Here is a 19,817-nt window from a genome sequence, read left to right on the forward strand (position 1 = left end):
CCAAGTTTAGGACAAGTTGAGCACTAAAAAGTGGAAAATATGAATAATGTCTGCAACTTACATGTGTCAAAAAATAAGATGGACTAATGGGGGATAGAGGGTAGATGAAAAAACACATGAGAAAGCAAATATGGTAAAATATTAATTATGGACTGTAGTTGGCGGATATATAGGTGTTCGCTATGAAATCACTTCAACTTTCCTATATGTTTAAAAATCTTCATTATATAATGTTGCAAGAAGCAAAAAATGTTGGTAATTGATTATAAAATATGTAATAAAAGAAAGGGAATGTTAATCCAGATAGGCAAATATGATCAAAGATAAGTCTATTCTTTTCAGAAGAATGTCAGGGAAGGAATATTGAAGAAATGAAACCTCCCATTTTGCAATTCCCTAGTACTAATTGATTCAGGAAAGGGTCATCCATGGATGCGAAAACCATTGGGTGAAATGTGTTGGGAACCTGGATATTCACATAGCCTTAAATGTCATCCCGCCCCCCTACCCCCCACCAACAGATTACTTACTAATTAATAAAGAGGGAAACATGCCTTGGTAATGGAGTGCTGTGCTCATCACCATCCTAACCAGGTCATCACCACAACAGTGGAGTTAAATTTCTACAAATGCATTATGTATATTTTTAATTTCTTTTTTTACATGCAGTATTTCCAGAGCTGAAGCTACCTAAAAGTCATATAAAGATAGAACTGTACATTCCAAGACACCACTGACCTCCTGCCTGGTCGCCTTTCACTCTTATTGTAGCTTTGATATTTGTGTTGATAATTTGTGTTTGGTAAATGTGTGATTTCAGCCCGGACAAGCTGTTCTTAGAGCAATAATATAACAATGCCTGGACTCCTTCCTTACTGGGCCAGGCACAGTGCTCTGCACTTCCTCACACACTGCCATACTTAACCCTTGCTTCTCTGGTATTTGCATCTCTATCAATTCATAGATAAGCATCCTTTCTCCTTCTACTAAAAACCAGTCTTCCATCTGCACTTGCTGGCTGCTATGGTCAATGTTTGTGTGCCCCTAAAATTCACCATGTTGAAATTCTAACCTCCAAAGATGATGGTATTAGGAGATGATGCCTGTCGGGGCTAGGAGATGGTGTTTAAGTCATGAGGGTGGAGCCTTCATGAATGGGAGTAGTGCCCTTAGAAATGAGGTCTCACAGAGATCCCTGACCCCTTCTACCATATGAGGACACTGTGAGAAGGCATTGGTTATGAACTGGGAAGAGGGGCCTCACTAGAATGAGCCCATGCTGGTGCCTTGATCTTGGACTTCTAGCCTTCAGAACTGTGAGAAATAAATGTTTGTTGTTTATAAGCTTCCCAGCTTGTGGTATTTTGTTAGCAGCCCAGATAAAGGCACTAGTTCCATTTTCTTGCCACATTTTGTCTCCCACTCATTCCAATATGTATTCCATTCCTACCACTCCATGGAAATCACCCTTGCCCAAGTCTTTGATGGCTTTCATGTGCTTAAATCCAGTTTTCATCATCCACAAGGGATTGTTTCCTCCTTAAAATACTCTTGTCCAACTTGTGATATCACACATTGCTAGTTTCCTCTTGTCACCCAGACTTCTTCTCTATTTCCTGTACCATATCAGCCTTTCAACTCAACCCTTAATGTTACATATAGTTCCTTAGGGCTCTGTCTTAGGCATTCTCATTCACTCCTCTAACAAATATTTTTTGTGTACCTACTATGGACTAGGCAATGGTTCCTATGCTGGTTGCTGGTCTCTGTTCTCAGGGAATTTAGAAGATGCCAACCATAATAATAACACAATTACTTATTTTCTTACAATCATGATAAAGACTTAAAAAGTTCAAGTCCTGCACCTTATAATGCTTTTACAGATTGATTAGAATGAACTTGTCTGTGTCTGAAATTCCAAAGATGCATGAGGGAAACAGAAACACTCTTAACAGCAAAACATCTTCCTATAGTTGAGAAAAAAAATAAAGAAACAAAGATATAATCTCTTTGACTCTGTCAATTGAAACTAAAATTCTTCTTATTCTCATTTCCTTCTCTGATTTGTTTTTCATAGGTAAATCACCAGTCTGCCTAAAGGGATCAAAGGTTATTATAGATTTTTTTTAAATGAAAATGCATTTCATGCCAAAGCCTAAATCACCTGCAGGATGAAGTCTTATTTGCTCGGGCCTGCCTTATTCTTGTGTTATTTTGGGAAGTCATGGTCACTTCCTAAGTATTGGTCTCATCAGACCATTATCAGACTTACCAGACTGTTTCATGCCACAATAGTTAATAGTGAGGCATGAAAGAGGATACATGCACCATGCACATTTGAATTTGCTTACGTTTGGAAAAACATTGCTTCTTAGCGACTCCTAAAATCACCTTGGTCATCAAGCACCTTTTCCCAAAGAGCACTGACTAAATAAATATAAATTAATTATAAATACATGGATAGAGCCCATAAAATTTTTTTTAAGAGATGCATTTGAGTAAGTAAGATATGGATCATAATGAACCAAAGTATTTGAAAAATAACTTTATAAAAGTCCTTTGGAAGAGACACAGATGCTGGGAGGGAGCCAAGGTCTCCCCGTCTGGCAGGGACCCAAGGGGCTTGACGTTTACATTTGACGGCCATTAAAACAATTCAGAGTTGCCTGTTGGTGTCTTCCATAGTTATCCATCAGTAGATCCCAGTATCTACTATACAAAGAGACGGCCTTCATAGATGGGTTTCAAATTTTGGTTTGGCCCCTGCACCAAAATAACATCCCCAACTAAATGGTTTGGTTAATGGTTGCTGATACTTGAGCATTTGCTAGGTGCTAGTGCTTTCCACTAATCTCCCCTTAGTCCTTTGATGCAGGGTGTTAAGGACATATTTTTGAATCGGGAAGTAGATGCAGAAGTTAGGTAACTGCCTAATGGCAGTCTGGTTCTGAAGCCTCAACTCTTCACCCAAAGAATTTATGTTTTGCTCTCCTCATAATGATTCACTATGTGACTTTTAACCTGTGCCCTGCTAACCCCCACCCCTTCCCAGTCTGACTTTTCTCAGAAGCTCACCTCTCTCTTTCCTCTCCACTTCCTCCTTAAGAAGGGGCCCCTTGTTATCTTCAGCCAAGCTCAAAGTCACATGCAGTACAGTCAGTTCTTGGACCATGATAGACCACATCTTCTTCCACGTGTGCTTTCAAAATGCTTCCACTCTTACTTCTTTCTTCCCTCTTCTCTGACCTCAAGACCTCATGTTCTACAGGGAAACAAGGAAGTAGCCATCTGGGTCAACAGGAAGCCTAATGTTTGCTGGCTCCTGGAAATGTCTCTGTTGGCTTTGTGTGTGTCTTTGTCTCTTTTTTCCCTTCCTTGCTGGATCCAGCATACCATGTAACAAGACCTTTGCTCCCACCTGCTCTATCTGCACGGGTCTGGCCCTTAAGTAATTTACATTTCAAATCCTCCTACTGCACAAGTTAGGCCAGTGCCCTCTAATCAGCTTCCTCCTTGCAAAATGTTTTCTGAAGCAATGGATTCAGGTGTATGAGAAACTAGGACACAGTAATTTGAAAATAGAAAAATAAAAACTTTAAAAGCTAGAAATGTTGTAAGAAGTGATATAATCCAAAGGGAGGGACACTGAGAGGCAAGTAGGACCCACTGGGGGACAGCTGCACAACTTTATAGATTGTGCTGTTTGGGACTATGTTATGTTCCCACAGTTGAGCAGGTGGAGGGAGTAAGGCAGCTGGAGAGTCCACAGGGAAGCAGGTATGCCTATCCTGGCTTCTGTTTAACTATGACTGACACTTTCTTATGGTGCAAAAAGCCTCACCTCACATTAATGGGCTATTTTCTGACCATGTTTCATGGAGGAGTTTATACCATTACTTTGCTTACAACCCCCTATCATCTGTCTGGCTAGTTTACTGTAGAATGTTCCCGAATCTGCAGAGAATAGAAGTTCAGTTTTAAACCTAAACTTATCATTGGTTTTGGATTCTTGGGACCAAGATTTTGAAATCAGTGAAGAGTCTTGAGGTGAATCAGAACTGGCCTCTATTCCTGTATGTCTCTCTTTACTACTTTTCTGTTTCCCTGTACATGTGTTGCATACCTTCTCATCTGGGGCCTTGACTTCTCCACATAGTGCCATATGGAAAAAAGTAATTTTTGATATGGTAGCTTGTGGAATTATTTGTGTCTTACTGGTTATTTTCCTTATGCCTAGCGCCCATTGAGTTGGTGCTCACTATATATTTGTTGAATGAATTAATGAATTAAAGCCTGGAAGTGTTCACTGGGAACATTTGGGAAATATTCCCCAACTCCCTGTCTAGATGAGACCACCATCTTGTGTCATGAGTAACACTTTTTATAAACTGTGTTGTGCTGATTTGCCATTGTGAACTAATTTTAACCAAATGGTAGCTATTTCCTGCTTTTTGCATAATGCCTGGCACACTGTCAATAAATTTTCGTTGAGTCAATAAATGTCATGCTTTATGTCAATGGGTTTTGGCTCTTGGAGGAAAAGCAAGCAAAGCCTTGAAATCACAGAACTAGGGGATTGAAAGGAACATTGAGAAGTCATCAGTTACATTTCCCTGTTTCTCAACCGAACCATTCCTGGTAATCATCTACTTTGTTCCTGAACACCCACAGGAGGCTCTCTGACCGTGTGACTCATAGTGTTTTCCTAAGAAACTTGTTTTTATTTACTTCCAGAAGACACAAGGCATGCATGTCATCTTTTTCTTTTCTTTCTTTCTTTCTTTTTTAACTTTTTTTCCTTTCCAGGAAAGAGAAGGAACAATTGGGCACGCCAAGGCTGTAAGTGGCTTCTGGGTCAAATACCTTTGCCCACGTGTGGAGTAGAATTAGATGCCTCCAAATCTAGATCCCGGCTTTGAGTGAAAATCATATACTACATCTGCCTAAATCTACAATCTGAAGACACAGTTCTAAACTTCTGTAGCATGATAGAAACTTGGGGCTCCTGCTCACAATAATCTGTTCTCTATAAAAGTCCAAATACTCCCACTTCTGATTTTTTTTTCAGTTTGACACATGACAGTTCAGCTCGCGTCCAGGGCCAGCTTCTCATCAACATCAACAATGTCTAGATGAGATGGGTCAGTTGGTGCCACCACCTTCATTTTAAGTTAAGACACCGTGAAAAATAATAAATTCAGGGACTGTGGAAGAAACCAAATCCCTAAATCTTTCCCCTCTAAGATGTCATGGAAGTGCCTTGAGTTCTTAGTCATCTAGGCTGTTAGAAGTAAGTCTAGGTATGACCTGATTTGAGGATAGAGGAGAGAATTTTTTTTTAACCTTCTTCACAAAGACAATTATTGTCATGTGTTTTCTGTGTTTTAACTCACCTGTGGAAGAAACACATCTAGATAGTTATAGCCAAACTTGTCCTGAATTAGTGGAAACCCCTCATCCACCTGGTGTGATTCATGTTGACCTCCCTCAGGGGATTAGAGAGAAACAATGCTCTTCCTCTTTACTTTGCATAATCGCCACCAACCTTGAATTTCTCTATTTAAATTATTAGGCCAAACATTCTCGGACTTAAACAACCTCCCAAATTTTGACCTCCATTTAACAAACTCTTTAAACCCCACTGACTGACCAGGCATTTCCTGCAATAGGTCAGCTTTTCTCTCTGTGTGTGTGTGCAGAGTGGAGACGTATTTCCCATCTAGTCCTGTCTTGAACGTTCGTAAGTGGGTCCACACCCAGCTGGCTTAAGAGTGAGCATGGGTTCTGTGGCTCTGAGGGCCACATGTGGTACAATCGATACTTACTCATAGGCAGAAGGAAACTTCATTTGGGATTCTAAGAAACATCATTTAGTAAAAGTATTCTTTCAAAAATTGCCTGAATTTTCACCCTTAGAAATTCTGAGCTTTATTTGGACTCTCTTGCTTTCCTCTTTTCCTCTTCTCTGGATCCTTCTCCTTCCTTTGACTTTGCAAAAATCTTTTGGTTGTCCTATTCTAAAAAGACTTACCCTAAATATGGACACTCGATAAATGTGGTATTTGTCAAGTGGGGAAAAAATATATTTTTTAAAGCAACACTGAAATAATTGGATACCCATGTAGAGAAAACAAACTTTTTTTTGCTTTTAAAGATTTTATTTTTTTAAGTAATCTCTATACCCAGTGTGGGGCTTGAACTCGTAACTCCAAGATCAAGAGTCACATGCACTACTGAGTGAGCCAGCTAGGCACCCCCAAAAACAAAAACTTGATGCCTGCCTCACACTATACATAAAAACTAACTTCAGGGAGAGTAGAGTCCTCAATGTAGAAGGAAAATAACAAGCTTTTGGAAAATATGGGAGGGTATCCTTACGATCTTGCAGAGTAGAAAAAGATGTCTTAAACAGGATATATAAAACAGACACACCTGATAAATGGACCCCAAATAATTAGCTTTTGTGCATCTAAATATTAAAGAGTGAAAGACAGTTTCAGTGGTTGAAGGCATTTGTAAACCATATAATTGGAAAAGGGCTTATATTCAGAACATTTAAAGAACTCTTTCAAATCAGTAGGAAAAAGACAGAATCCAGTAGAGAAAACGGGCAAGAGATATGAACAAGCATTTCACAAAGTTGGCATCTAGTGGCCAATAACATAGGAAAATTAAAATGAAATCTCAATGTTACACTACTCACTACACATCTACCAGAATCACTGAAATTAAGAAGCCAGATAACTATTGGTGAGGCTATGGAGTAATAGGCACTCACACTCTGTGGATGGAAATATAAATTAGCAAAACCACTTAAGAAACCAGTTTGGCATTATTACTGAAGTTGAAAATATATATGCATTCTCCATGACCTAGCAATTCCACTCCTAAATGTAACCCCAAATAAATTTGTTACATATGCGCCAGGAGACATGTCTAAGAGTATTCATAGTTGCATTTGTTTCTAGAAGCTCCTAAAAGCTCCAAGGATAATGGCACAAATGTCCACCAACAGGAAAACAGATAAATTGTGTAATGTTTATGGAGAACACCGTATATCAGTGAAATTGGATGAACTCCACTTACATGCAACAGTATGGCTGAGTCTCAACAATACAAAACTGAGCAAAAGAAGTCAGGTACAAAATGATTTGTCTTGCCTAGTTCTATATAAATGTTTTAAAATAAGCAAAGAATTTTCCTGTAACTTTCTATTTACATAAAGTTCAAAAATAGGCAAAAACAGTGCTTGGGGATTCGTAACTATACGTTAAGGTATAAAGCAAAGCAGGGTAGTAATTACCATAAGGTTGGGGTCATTGTCACCCCTGTGGGCAGGGGCAGTTGTGACAGACGTGCAGGATTGGTGTGTCAGAGCTGAGGGGTGGCAATGTCCTATTTCTTGATCTGGATGGCACTTTATAATAAGCTGTCTAGTTGGCTTTGTGTGTTTTTCTGCATGTTATATTTCACAATGAATTTTTAAAAAATAAAAAAGCCCCCTGCCTGCAGCCCCAATCTTGCCTCTTCTGAGCCTCTCTTCCCTGCTCTTCTCTCCACCAGGGGAACTTCCTCTCTGACTTCATTTTCCCCAGTTTCCCAGCTCCCACTCATCACACAAACTGCCCCCCATCCCACCCCTGGTCACCAGTGACCTCCTGGTTGAAAAATCACATGAACTGTCTTTGCTGCTAACCTTGTAGTTCTCTTTTCCCTTGGCTTCCCCAGACCCTTCCCTCTCCTGGTGCTGCTCCCCTTTCCCTCCTTCTGGCCTCTCTGCTCCAACCTTGACTGCTCTAACTTTCCAGCTCCTGAAGTACCAGGGCTTCCTGGGTTTCCTTCCTCCTGGTGTCATCCATGCCACTGGCTCACTGTTGTGTGATCAGCCCCCAAATGCATGATGTTCCCTTCTAGACTCCAGGTGCCTTTATCCCTAGAGCTTCCTGCCTCCTCTCCATTTTCTTCTAGGGGTATGAAATCACCCTAATTTCAACCAACAACCTCAAAATGAACTCATGGTCTTCCTTGCTCCAGCCCTATTTCTGTCTTTTCAGTCTACATAAAGAAAATCACTTCTAAGTTGAGATCTCAGGCTAGAAATGTTGACTCTCTTTAATCTGCCCCAGCACTGAGACATACTATTATTTATGTTCACACTGCATGCTAGGCACTTGCTATGGTCTGAATGTGTCCCCTTACCTACCCTCCCACCCCCTGCCAAATTCCTGTTTGGAAAATCTAATGCACAATGTGACAGTATTAGGTGGTGGGGCCTTTGAGGTGATTAGGTCATGAGGGCAGAGCCCTCATAAATGGGATCAGTGCCCTTATAAAAGAGACTCCAGAGATCTCCCTTGCACCTTCTGCCATGTGAGGACCCAGCAAGATGATGGCTGTCCATGAGGAAGTGTGCCCTTGCCAGACACTGTTCTGCTGGTGTCACAATCTTGGATTTCCAGGCTCCAGAATAATGAGAAACAAATTTCTGTTTATAAGCCACTCAGTCTGTGGTATTTTGTCATAGCAGCCTGAACGAACAGTAGTTTTTTAAAACATATATTACATACTTAAAAAAAATGTATTAACTCACTTAATTCTCTCAACACCAGGATATGGTATTATTATCCTACTTTAGAGAGGAGAAAATGGAAATATTCATCGCCAGAGCAGCTCTTAACTCACCCTGACTCAATGCTAATTGCATGGCCAAGGGGGCCTCTACGAGTATTGGTACTTCTGTCCAGTGCTGGTTGTTACCACCTCTAAGCTACAATCTGATTATCATACCAACCTCCTAAATGGCGTCCCAACCACACATAAATCTCTTTCCATTTTGTCCACCTTCAATGGGGGTATCAATAATTTGATAGTGTAAATTCTTTTATTATTTTTTTTAAGTAGGTTCCGTGTTGGGCCCCATGCCCGTCTTGGGCTTCAACTCACGACCCTGAGATCAAGACCTGAGCTGAGATCAAGAGCCCGATGCTTAACCGACTGAACCACCCAGGCACCCCTTGATAGTGTGAATTCTGATCTATTCTTTCCTGATGCCTTAGCCATTTGGAGGCCCCGTGATCTGGGGCCAGCCTGTCCTCTGTACCTTCCCTGGAGCCCCTGCTCCTCATCTCCTCTATCCCCAGCATACATATTCTTTCAGGCCCCTGGGCCTGTGCAGACAGTTCTCTTTGCTTGCAGTGCTCTGCTGACACCCCTCCCTGTTCAACCAGGAAATCCCTGCCCACCTCAGAGACTCCCCAGTCAACCCAGTTCCACCTGCTTATTTATTTATAATGTACTTGGTGCCAACTTCCAGCATTGTTTTTTGTCTTTGTTTTACATCACACGTAATTGCTTATTGGTTTCTGCCTGCCTTGTTCCTGGAGGGCAAGAATAGTGTATTATTCCTTCTTGAATTGGTATCCCTTTCCAGCAGTGGTCTTATCTAGGGGGCAGTTAATGGTTTTGCTGAATAAATATGTGTCTCTGGAAATTCTTGTCAAGCAGCAGGCATTGGAAGAAATAACCTTGTTTCTGCTCGTTGGTGGTGGTATGTGGTATTCTGCTGGGTTTGAGATGCCGTGTTCTGCACCCTGAGACCTAGAGGTACTTTTTTCTTTCCTTTTCTCTTTTCTTTTCTTTTCTTTTCTTTTCTTTTCTTTCTTTTTCCTTTCCTTTCCTTTCCTTTCCTTTCCTTTCCTTTCCTTTCCTTTCTTTTCCTTTTCTTTTCATGGAAGAGAATGAGGGATAGAAAAGAGGACTATCTTTGGTGGATGTGTGTCCTCCTCACTGACTGGACTACCAGTTGCTGGTGACATGGACCCACCTCCCTTGCAGACATCTTTGTATTGCTGTCATACTCACTTTGACTCTATTCCATTCTAGCCCTTCTATTCTTTTGAGCCATAAAAGGCCCTCTGCTTTATGCTTTTTTCTCATTTAACCCTTATGAGGGGAATCAGGACATTCTGCCCCCCAATCTACCACTTTGGCATGAGAATTATCTTGAGCTGAAGGCAACTGAGAAAAAACAAACACAGAAAGAGCTCTTCATTTTTCCTCTCTCTGTCTAGAGCAGGGACGAACTTTCCCTTGTGTAGGTGTCCCATAACAGGCAGAGGAGAACAACACTTGTCACTGGAAACAGAGATGATGCTAAGATTGCATAAACCTCACTGCCAAACCTTATCTCCCATTAGCTACCCTCATGTCTTTCCTCATCACTTTCCGGTAATTTCTTGGCCCTAAGAGCTTAACCTCTCTTTTTTTGGTCGAATCACTGCTCCACAATTTTTTGTCCGTTGTTAAAATGGTACATAAGACCCTGAGTCTTAATGTTTCTTTGAATTTTTCATTTATTTTCTGTGAGGCTGCATGAATATAAAATGAAGAATATTAATAAAATTTGTATAGCTTTCTCTGGTTAATCTGCCATTTCTCAGTTTAATTTGCAGATCTCAGGTGCTGAATCTAAGGGGGTAGAGGAAAAGACTTTTCCTCCCTTACACTTATGATCTATGAGATGAAGTTCAGTGTGACCACTGTGTAGACAACTGAACTGAAGCTCAAGGAAGTTACAGTCACATGTGGGTAAAAGATTTAGGACTTGTGCCAAAGCTCTTTTACCTTCCTTGTTCCTTCCTTTGTTAGTACCTAAAAGTTTGTTTTGCCTTTTTGGTGATTCTGAATCCCAACAGATTGCTGACACCTGTTTGTGTGGGCTCCCAAGTCAGCTTAGGAAAGGAAGCACAGCTAGGGACATCCCTGAAAAACTCTCATCCCGGAGCCAGTCAGAACAGGCTGGTGTTTCCCTGTGACAGGACTCTTTCTAGGCCTCTGCAGCACCCAGTTCCAAGGTAAGCAGCATTAATCACTCAGTGAGTTTTGGTTGATGACATGAGACTGGTTTGCATAACCCGGCTGCACTGGGGCGGGCACCCAGGCTCCCATCTGACAGGTGCTTTGGGAGGTGGTGTAAGAGAAAGAAAGCCTGAAGTGCTCCCTACATCCAGGATCTGGAGTCTCTCCATTCTTTCCTTCTTACCAGCTCTTTGGAAAATATTGGCAGGGCTTGTGAACCTGAAACAAAAGCCTGAGAAGACAATCTTGTTTCTAAGTGACAGGGCAAGTTAGGGATCAAAACAAGTTGTACTAAAAGAGACTTTTCAGGTTTGTCAGCCCAAAAGGAAAAAATCATAGGTTTAAAGAGTGTCATGAAAAACTCTTATTGTGTTCCAAGAACCCCACTGGTTTTGTCTGGGAATTTGCCAAGGTTGCGAGAAATGAGCACTGTGTCCATTTACTTGGTCTCAAACACAAGATAAAACTTCCGCTCACCTGGAAGACAGTGTTGCTGTAGCCCTCCGCTCTGGCGGCCGTCCTACTCTTCAGCTCCACGAAGTCTTCGCTGCTCATGGCATTGGTTGGGCTCTGAATTCTTTTCAGGTGTCTGGTCTAGAGTTTCCTCCGTACCTGAAGGAGCATCAGCCTCTGCTGATGTCAGAATGCCACCTGCTGTTGTAGGAACCTGGGCACGGCTTACATTTGAAAACTTAAGAATCTGTGGGGCGGAGCAGGAGTGATAGGTGGGTGGGGTGTGGCCTCCAGTTCAGGTCCGCCCACCTCATTAATCTTCCCGTTTAGGATTGCTGGCCCATTTTTACTTTGGAAAACTCAGTACACAGAGCAGAAAAAGACACTTTCTCAACGGTCACGAGTCAAATAATCTATTTCCTGTGGGTGGTATTGGGGACTAGGAATGGTGTGGGGTGGCAAGGAACATAAGGGCTGGCTGCTACCAATTGACCACTATTCTCTGCTAGGTCCGTGCTCAGTACTTTGTATACGGTTGTTTTGGTTTATCTTCAGGACAAGCAAAAACTGAGATGTGATAAAGTCAAGTCAACAATTTGCTCAGGGTCATTTGGCTAATAAAGGGACAGTGAGAAGTCAAATCAAAGTCTTTTTACTACATCCCTGTCTACAGATCGGTTTGCTTTTAAAAAACCAACTCCTAGAAATGCAAATATGCAGCAGATAAATGGAACGTGACCAACTGCTCACTTAATAAAAGGATTCTTCACTTTAGGAAATTATTAGCTATAAGATTCTTTCAAATAGCAGTTTCCCCTAGTACGTTTAAAATGAATATAGTTGTGTGGCCTCTGAGGAAATGTGAAAAATGCTAATGATAAGTGAAAAGCTAGAATTAATAAATGGAATACTGCATACAGTAGATAAAAGAATAGAAGAAAATACCAAATGTAATTATGATTATTTCTGGGTTGTGGTTTTTATGCCTGGTTTTTATTTGCTCTTTCTTTGCTGAGTTTTCTATAAAGACCATGATTTATTATTATTATCATGATGTAGACTATATAATAATTAAAAGCTCACTGGAACCACATTGCCTGGGTTCAAATCCTGGCTCTACAACTTACCACAGCTCAAGAGCTAAACCCAGCCAGCTGTTTATTTTTAGTTTTTATTTAAAAAAATTTTTTTTAATATTTATTTTTTGAGAGAGAGAGAGAGAGACAGAGACAGAGACAGAGACAGAGACAGAGCACAAGCTGGGGGAGGGCAGAGGCAGAGGCAGACACAGAATCCGTAACAGGCTTCAGGCTCTGAGCTGTCAGCACAGAGCCCCGGCACAGCGGGGCCAGAACTCATGAACCAGGAGATCATGACCTGAGCCGAAGTCGGACGCTTAACCGACTGAACCACCAGGTGCCCCGCCAGTGACATATTTTTAAACATAAAGCCCAAGAGCTAAGAATGGCTTTTAGATTTTTAAGTGGTTGGGAAAATTCGAAAGAACGAATATTTCATGACACACGCAAACTATACAACACATGCAAATTGCAGGCCCCAGAAATAAAATTTTGTTGGAACACGAACATGCCCATCCCCTTGTGTATCATTTATGGCTGCTGTTGCCCCACAAGAGTAGAGCTGGGTGATTGTTACAGAGACTGCATGGCTGGAAGTCCAAGATATTCACTACCTGGCTCTTTACAGAAAATCTGTGTGGATCCCTGACTTACTAACCACGTTGAATTTGGGCAAGGTACTGTGTTCTCTGTGCCTCAACACCTCATCTATAAAATGGACATAATAGTTCTGTTTCACACTGTATATTACTGAGATGACAAAATGGGATAATAGACTTAAAAACACATGGAATGGTGCCTGGCACATAAAATTGTGATAAGGTAATGCTTATCTTAAAACGTTAAAAAGAAAAGGCACAATGATCTCTGAATAGTAGTGGGCATGTGCTTTAGGGACAGGCTTTCTCCCTGAGGCCAGGTACACCTGTTGTTGAGCAGGTGATATATTGCACCCTACATAGGAAGGCATAGCACCCCCACCAGACTGGTGGTCAGGTCAGTCTCTCCCCAAATCCCCACCATATTGGCAGCATGGAAAAGGTGATGTCTGACTTCTCACTGTGTGCTTGTGGAACCCTGGTCGAAGTCCTCGCCATTTATCAACACCATCAGAGCTTTCTTTATGCTTTCCTTCTTTAATGATTCTCACTGATGAATGGAGACTTAGGAATTTTTACCAGTTCTCCCCCATAATTGTGATATGCCATAATAAGTTGTTGCCATGTAACCCAATGCAAAAAGTCCCATTGGAAGTGATCAAGAGGGGTGCAGATAAACAGAAAGTAGATAATATGGGAAGCTTTCTTTAAAAATTCTTTTTTAATGTTTATTTATTTTTGAGAGAAAGAGAGAGAGAGAGCAGGGGAAGGGCAGAGATAGAGGGAGACAGAGAATCTGAAGCAGGCTCCAGGCTCCGAGCTGTCAGCACAGAGCCTGATGTGGGTCTCGGACCCACGGACTCAGATCATGACCTGAGCTGAGGTTGGATGCTTATCCGACTGAGCCATCCAGGTGCCCCGATATGGGAAACTTTCATTGTAAAGTTGTTGGAAAAAGCCAGTTGCTGCAGTTAGATATCAAGAACTGTCATGAACTCAAAGACTCAATCTGGTTCAGGTTTACAGAAGATTTTTACTCTCTGGAGGGGGAAAAAAAAACCCGTTTATTGTCACTTACGGTTATAAGTGCAGAAGCTTGGCTCAAATACCTGAAATTCCTGCCGATACACTTTTATGAACGTTTTAAAATGCACAAACCAGTGTTTTCTCTGTCCCTAGGCTGTTAAGCCCGTTAGTTTGAAGAGTGCAAGAGTATTTGAGAACACGTCACTGTGCAAGCAAGAGCACTGTATAGTGTTGATTAAAAGACACAGTGACCTGCCCCTTCCATACTCCATCTACTCCAGTGAAAAGGAAACATGGAGACCTACTTAGAAAAAATTATACATACAACTGTGATGCTAAAACATAAAAATGATGGTCAGTTACAGGGAAGTTTGGACTTAAAATGCTATCTATCTGAAACCTATAGTTAAGATCTTTAAGAACTAATGAAAATTCAGACTTTCTTTGCAGCCTAAGAATTAACTTGAGTTATGGGGCTCTCGCTTAAAATGATTGCTACCTTGGTACAAGTGATGGCTCATTTTTCCCAATTTGGACATAGTAATCATGATCAGAAAATGAGGTGAAGGACCCTTTCAACTTTACAAGACTACATTTTAAATCATTCCCCGGTCATGCAGAATCATTATTTGTAAGGAATAAGTTGTGCCAAAGGCCAAAGGAATGATACCTTAACTCTTCTGAGTTTCAGCTGTTTTCGTAGTGTCCCTCAAACTCAATTTTAAACTTCGAAATCATTGTGTAGTGACCAAATTACTGGGATTTTTAATCAAATAATTTCTATATTCCATTCCCCAAGAGTTAGCTTCCGAAGACTGAAAACCCATGGGTTGTGTGGACAAGCTCATTCAAGAAAAGCAAATGAAAATAACCTCAAGCTCCTCCAAATTTATTAAAAATATGAAAGTAAAATGGGGTGTCTGGGTGGCTTAGTTGGTTAAGTGTCCGATTTCAGCTCAGGTCATGATCTCGCAGTCTGTGAGTTTTGAGCCTTATGTTGGGCTCTATGCTGACAGCTCAGAGCCTGGAGCCTGCTTTAGGTTCTGATTCTCCCACTCTCTTTGCCCCTCCTCTGCTCATGCTCTGTCTCTCTCTCTCAAAAATAAATAAATATTTTTTAAAAATTAAAAAAAAATGAAAGTAAAAAGAAAATGAAATACATGACAATGTATCTTGCCTTGTGCATGAAATTCTATACTAAGGTCACTCTTTTGGTGACAGTGCTTCCAAAAGGAGTAAAATTAATTGTTAAAAATCGTGTGTAACATTTGTCCCATGTTAAGAATGATGTATAATATGTTATAGCATGAGTTTTATCTGCTCCCTGCTGTTCTCCCCCAAGGAACATTTCATGTATTACAGATTAACATTTGTTTACACATTTTATAGTTTAATAAACCAAAAATGTAATCCTGGGATGCTTACAAAGCTTAACCTAATTAACCAACTCTAACTATTCAGATCATTCATGAGAAAAAAACCCAAAACAATAATGTATATTTGAGATTAGAAATACTTCGGGACGTTTTCCAACAAAAAAATCCCTTTTGCTTTTCAACACTCCCACTGTTCGGGGTACTAGAAGAGGCCAGCCATAGCATTTATAGTAGTCAGAGATCGGTCAGAAGATATGCAACCTGAGTAATACCTGTGACTTAAGATTGTTTGGCTGTCTATATCACTTTATTTTTTAATTTATATTTGTATTTGTATTTTATTTTTTAAAGTTTATTTATTCTTGAGAGAAAGAGAGACAGGAAGAGAGACATAGAGAGCATGAATGGGGGAGAGGCACACAGAGAGGGGGACAGAGGATCTGAAGTGGGCTACTGACAGTAGCGAGCCCATGTGGGGCTTGAACTCACGAAGCATGAGATCATGACCTGAGCCAAAGTAGGTGGCTCAACTGATTGAGTCACCCAACCAGGCACCCTATTTTTATTTTTTTAACTAATTTCTATGCCCAATGAGGGGCTCAAACTCATGACCCCAAGATCAAGAGTCACATGGTCTCCTGACTAAGCCAGCCAGGTGCCCATGTCTGTACCACTTTAGTTAAAATCCTGGGAAGGATGACCTTGGCCCAAACGCAGACCAATAAAGAAAGGGAGAGAACTAGCGTCTGTGGAGCACTGCCATGTGCCTTTTAAGAACTTATGTTGTTTCCATTTTGTCTTCAGAACAACTCTGCAAATGAGGTATTAACATCCCCATTTCACAGATGAAACACCTGAGACTCAGGGACACAAATTGATTTTTCCAAGAACATTAATAAGTGGCAAAGTCTAATTTGAGCCCATGCCTCTATCGAGAGTTCTAAGTTCTGTAAAGAAATAAAACTCAGGGGAAGCACAACCGAGTTAATACCCAAAAGTGCTCATTCTATCAGTGGGGAAAGCAAACCACAACCATGCTAAATGCAAAAAAGTGAATAAAATGGAAAAATGATATGGTTGTCATGATAGCAGAGTTTCATCCTTCTGTGTACTTTGAAATCCTCAAAAAATGTGCCAATGCTTAGTTGAGGAGATTTGTTAGAAGGCCCAAGTATTGGTCTGCCATATTGATCCCACTGGAAATGAATGTTTAGGCTACAAGCTATGGGAGGGCTTTAGCCATCTTAGTCCCTGCTCTCTCTTCAGTGCTCTGGGACAGAATAGGCTCAAGGCTAAATAGCTTGTCCATTGCTCAAAGGAAGAAAACTGAAATCTTTACATTCCATGTAGCCCAGAGATACTTGTGAGTTGCACAATGAGTTGTTAGCGAGATGAGTTCACACTGGCCAGCTCTCCCCAAGAACCAGGGCTGGGAGGGGGGTGAGGTAAACAAAGAGCCTAGGGTACAAAGTTTAACAAGCCACTCCTTTCAGTGCCTTGCAAGTGTAGGATCAGCACCTGAGAGTAGTGACAGCCTTCTTAAATTTGGCATCCTAGGCACCTTGCTCAGCTCACCCTGCTTCTGGCCCCGCCAAGAACAATCTATGAGTTTATTTTGGACTAGTATAACATAGGAGTTAAGGGTACAGACTCTGGGTGTGCCTGGGTGGCTTAGTCGGTTAAGCATCTGACTTTGGCTGAGGTCATGATCTCATGGCTCGTGAGTTCGAGCTCTGCATCAGGCTCTGTGCTGACAGCTCAGAGCCTGGAGCCTGCTTTGGATTCTGTGTGTGTGTCTCTCTCTCTTCCCCTCCCCACTTGTGCTCTGTGTCTCTCTGTCTCTCAAAATAATAATAATACAACATTAAAAAAAATAGAGTGCAGACTCCGGACTCAGTTCAGCTTCCAATCAAGGCTTTGACTCTTACTAATACTAACTAGCTAGAAGTTCAGGCAAGTTACTTACCAGTAATCTCTCTAAACGTCTGTGGTTACCTGAAAAATGAGGTTTATAGTTCTATCTATCTTACAACAGGCCTGCTGTGGAAAGTGGTTCACATTGGAGAGTAAGAGTGTACATTCTCAAGATTCCAAGGAAAACTTGCCAGTCGCTTCCCAGAAAGCAACTCAGAGTGGACCTCCAGAGCCTGCTAAGTGTCTAGTAGGGTAAGTGGTTAAATAAGGTTAACTAAGAGAGTGACGAAGAAGCAGTGATTTTTGCCTGGGTTATGGTAATGGCAACGTAGCCCTTGTGGATGACCAACGGCTCTCCAGGAAGCCCATTCTTGAGTCTAGGATTCTTGAGTCTTGAGATTTCCAGAGATAAACATCTTCCCCTTTATTCTGTTTGTTCAGAGAAAGACAGCTGTGTGAGTGGTCTGCAGAAAAGCTTCATACTGGGCTGGGTCTGTGTGTAAAATTTCCCCAGTTCTCACCCATAAGAGTGGTTGGCGGTAGTGCCAGCTGCATTCTTTTAATGTGATCAGGTGAGTTGATCTTGTGTGATTTAAAGGTCCATGGACCCAGCCCAAGGTTTGAACACTTAGTTATCACTCTCTAAGGGCCACAGTGCTGGTCATTCTCTTGTGGGAAACACTCACTGTCCCTTTTCACAGATGAGAAAACAAGACACAGTTCATGAGGGAATGGTGGGTGGTTTGGGATGGTTAGCTAAACAAGGCTGTTATGGGGGGGGGGGAAACATTGCAATTCTGGAAAAGAAAACACTGAAAAGTGTTTTCTTTATCATTTTGTAACCATGATGGCAAGAATCATGAACAGGTGTTAAACCTAGCTGGAATATTTTGATGAGAAGAGCATTTATAATGTTGAAATTTAATAATTGTGACACCTGAAAGATGCCATCTTAACCAAATGGTCATCAAGAATGGGACAAAGCAAAAAAAAAAAAAAAAAAGAAGAATGGGACAAAGCTACATCACGTGCCTCCTGATAGGCTGCACAGAAGACAGATCACTTCTGTGATACTTCTGCCCCAAATGTATAACTTGAATCTAATAATAAGGATGTTATAATCAATCACAGGATATTTTACAAAATAACTGGCCTGTATTTTTAAAAATTGTTAAGGTCTTGGGAGGCAACGAAGGCAGAGAGGCCATTTCACATTATAGGATACCAAAGATACAGGGTGAATAAATGCAACATATCATCCTAGAGTGGGTCCTAGACCAGTGTTAGAAAGGACAATACAGGGACAAATTGACCATGTTTGAATTTTGGTCACAGCATGTGTCAGTGTTAAATTTCTTTATCTTCATAACTATATTGTGTCATGTAAGAGAATGTCTTTAGGTAGACATTGGGTCTTTAGGAATAGAAGGGCATGATGTCTGTAATTTATTCCTGAATGGGCTTAGGAAAAAAACCAATGACAGGTAAATGTATATGAGTATATGAGAAAATTTAAAAAAGCAAATTAGACAATGTGTTAATGGTGAATCTGATTAAGTTACGGGAGTTTTTGTTATTCTTGCAACTTTTCTGTAAGTTTGAGATGAGTAGTAAAAAGTTATAAAAAATAGATGTTTTATGAATTATTCATACATACAAATGTATAAATTTAGCCTCAGTTATGTATGTTGACAGTGAAATGGTTAATTATATATATGTGTGTATATATATTTCCTCTTTTACTAGTTTTATTTTGCATATGGAAAACAAAAACCAATAACAGTGCTTTTCTTCCCATTCATATGGATTTTAGGAAATGACTGCCTTTTCCCCTGGAGAAATAGCTCACAGACAAAAAAGTAGCACCACACTGTGAGATCTGTGAGTGCCGGAGTCAGTAGCTTGAAGATGACCCCCAGGGGCAGGGAAGAAAGCAAGTGTGTCACAGGAGATGGGACAAGCACATCAGGACCATAAGCTGGGGAAACCTGTCATTTCTGTCTTCAACACCACTGACCCGGAATACACAGTAGGTACCCTTTTTCTCTTGGCATCCACCGCCGCCACCTCAAAGGGATCGTTTTCGGTCTATGGTCTGAAGAATGCTTTTCAAATGACACAAGAGTGTCTTTGAGGAGTCGTGCAAAGAGAAATGCCCAAATGTGAATAAGAATTATGCCAAAGTTCAAGATCAGGAAAGAGCCTCTAAGGAAAAGGAAACTCAGCATGTCAATGTCTTGCTACTTCAACCAACTGCCTCTGTTGGACTCAAGAGGGAATCTCAAAAAATTTGAGGGGTCAAATCAGCATATATATGATGTCCCTATAAACCCTGTAGGATTACTTTCTTGGATGGTGATCATGTTATGTCCTGAAGCAACAGAGACTGATACCGAGGCTGCCAAATTTGAAAACTAAGATTGAAATTATGCTTCCTTCAGAATGAATTGTTCTTGTGACTGCTTTTATCTCCTGGTCTAGCAACTGCTTTCTTCCCTGTTGCTGCAGGTATT

At 41.0% G+C, this 19,817-nt stretch overlaps 1 protein-coding gene and 1 long non-coding RNA gene across 3 annotated transcripts in view; one reads left to right on the top strand and one right to left on the bottom strand.

The window, feature by feature from the left end:
* Positions 1–11,552, bottom strand: part of SLC28A3 (solute carrier family 28 member 3) — a 57,964-nt gene extending 46,412 nt beyond the window's left edge. Inside the window, exon 1 of one of the 2 annotated variants that reach the window (XR_006710311.1) lies at positions 11,335–11,552. Coding sequence is in view for 1 of the 2 variants with exons in the window: in XM_045469211.1 (XP_045325167.1) it covers positions 11,335–11,412 (78 nt within the window). In the remaining variant the exon portion in view is untranslated. The remainder of the gene's footprint in view (positions 1–11,334) is intronic. The other variant, XM_045469211.1, reaches the window with a different exon arrangement.
* Positions 11,553–17,428: 5,876 nt separating this feature from the next.
* Positions 17,429–19,586, top strand: LOC123593428. Its single transcript, XR_006710312.1, has 2 exons — positions 17,429–17,556; positions 19,118–19,586. It is a non-coding gene; the product is annotated as an uncharacterized LOC123593428 (long non-coding RNA).
* The last annotated feature ends 231 nt before the right edge of the window (positions 19,587–19,817 follow it).

Source organism: Leopardus geoffroyi, chromosome D4 (genome assembly GCF_018350155.1).
Source record: "Leopardus geoffroyi isolate Oge1 chromosome D4, O.geoffroyi_Oge1_pat1.0, whole genome shotgun sequence".
Classification (NCBI taxonomy): Eukaryota; Metazoa; Chordata; class Mammalia; order Carnivora; family Felidae; genus Leopardus; species Leopardus geoffroyi.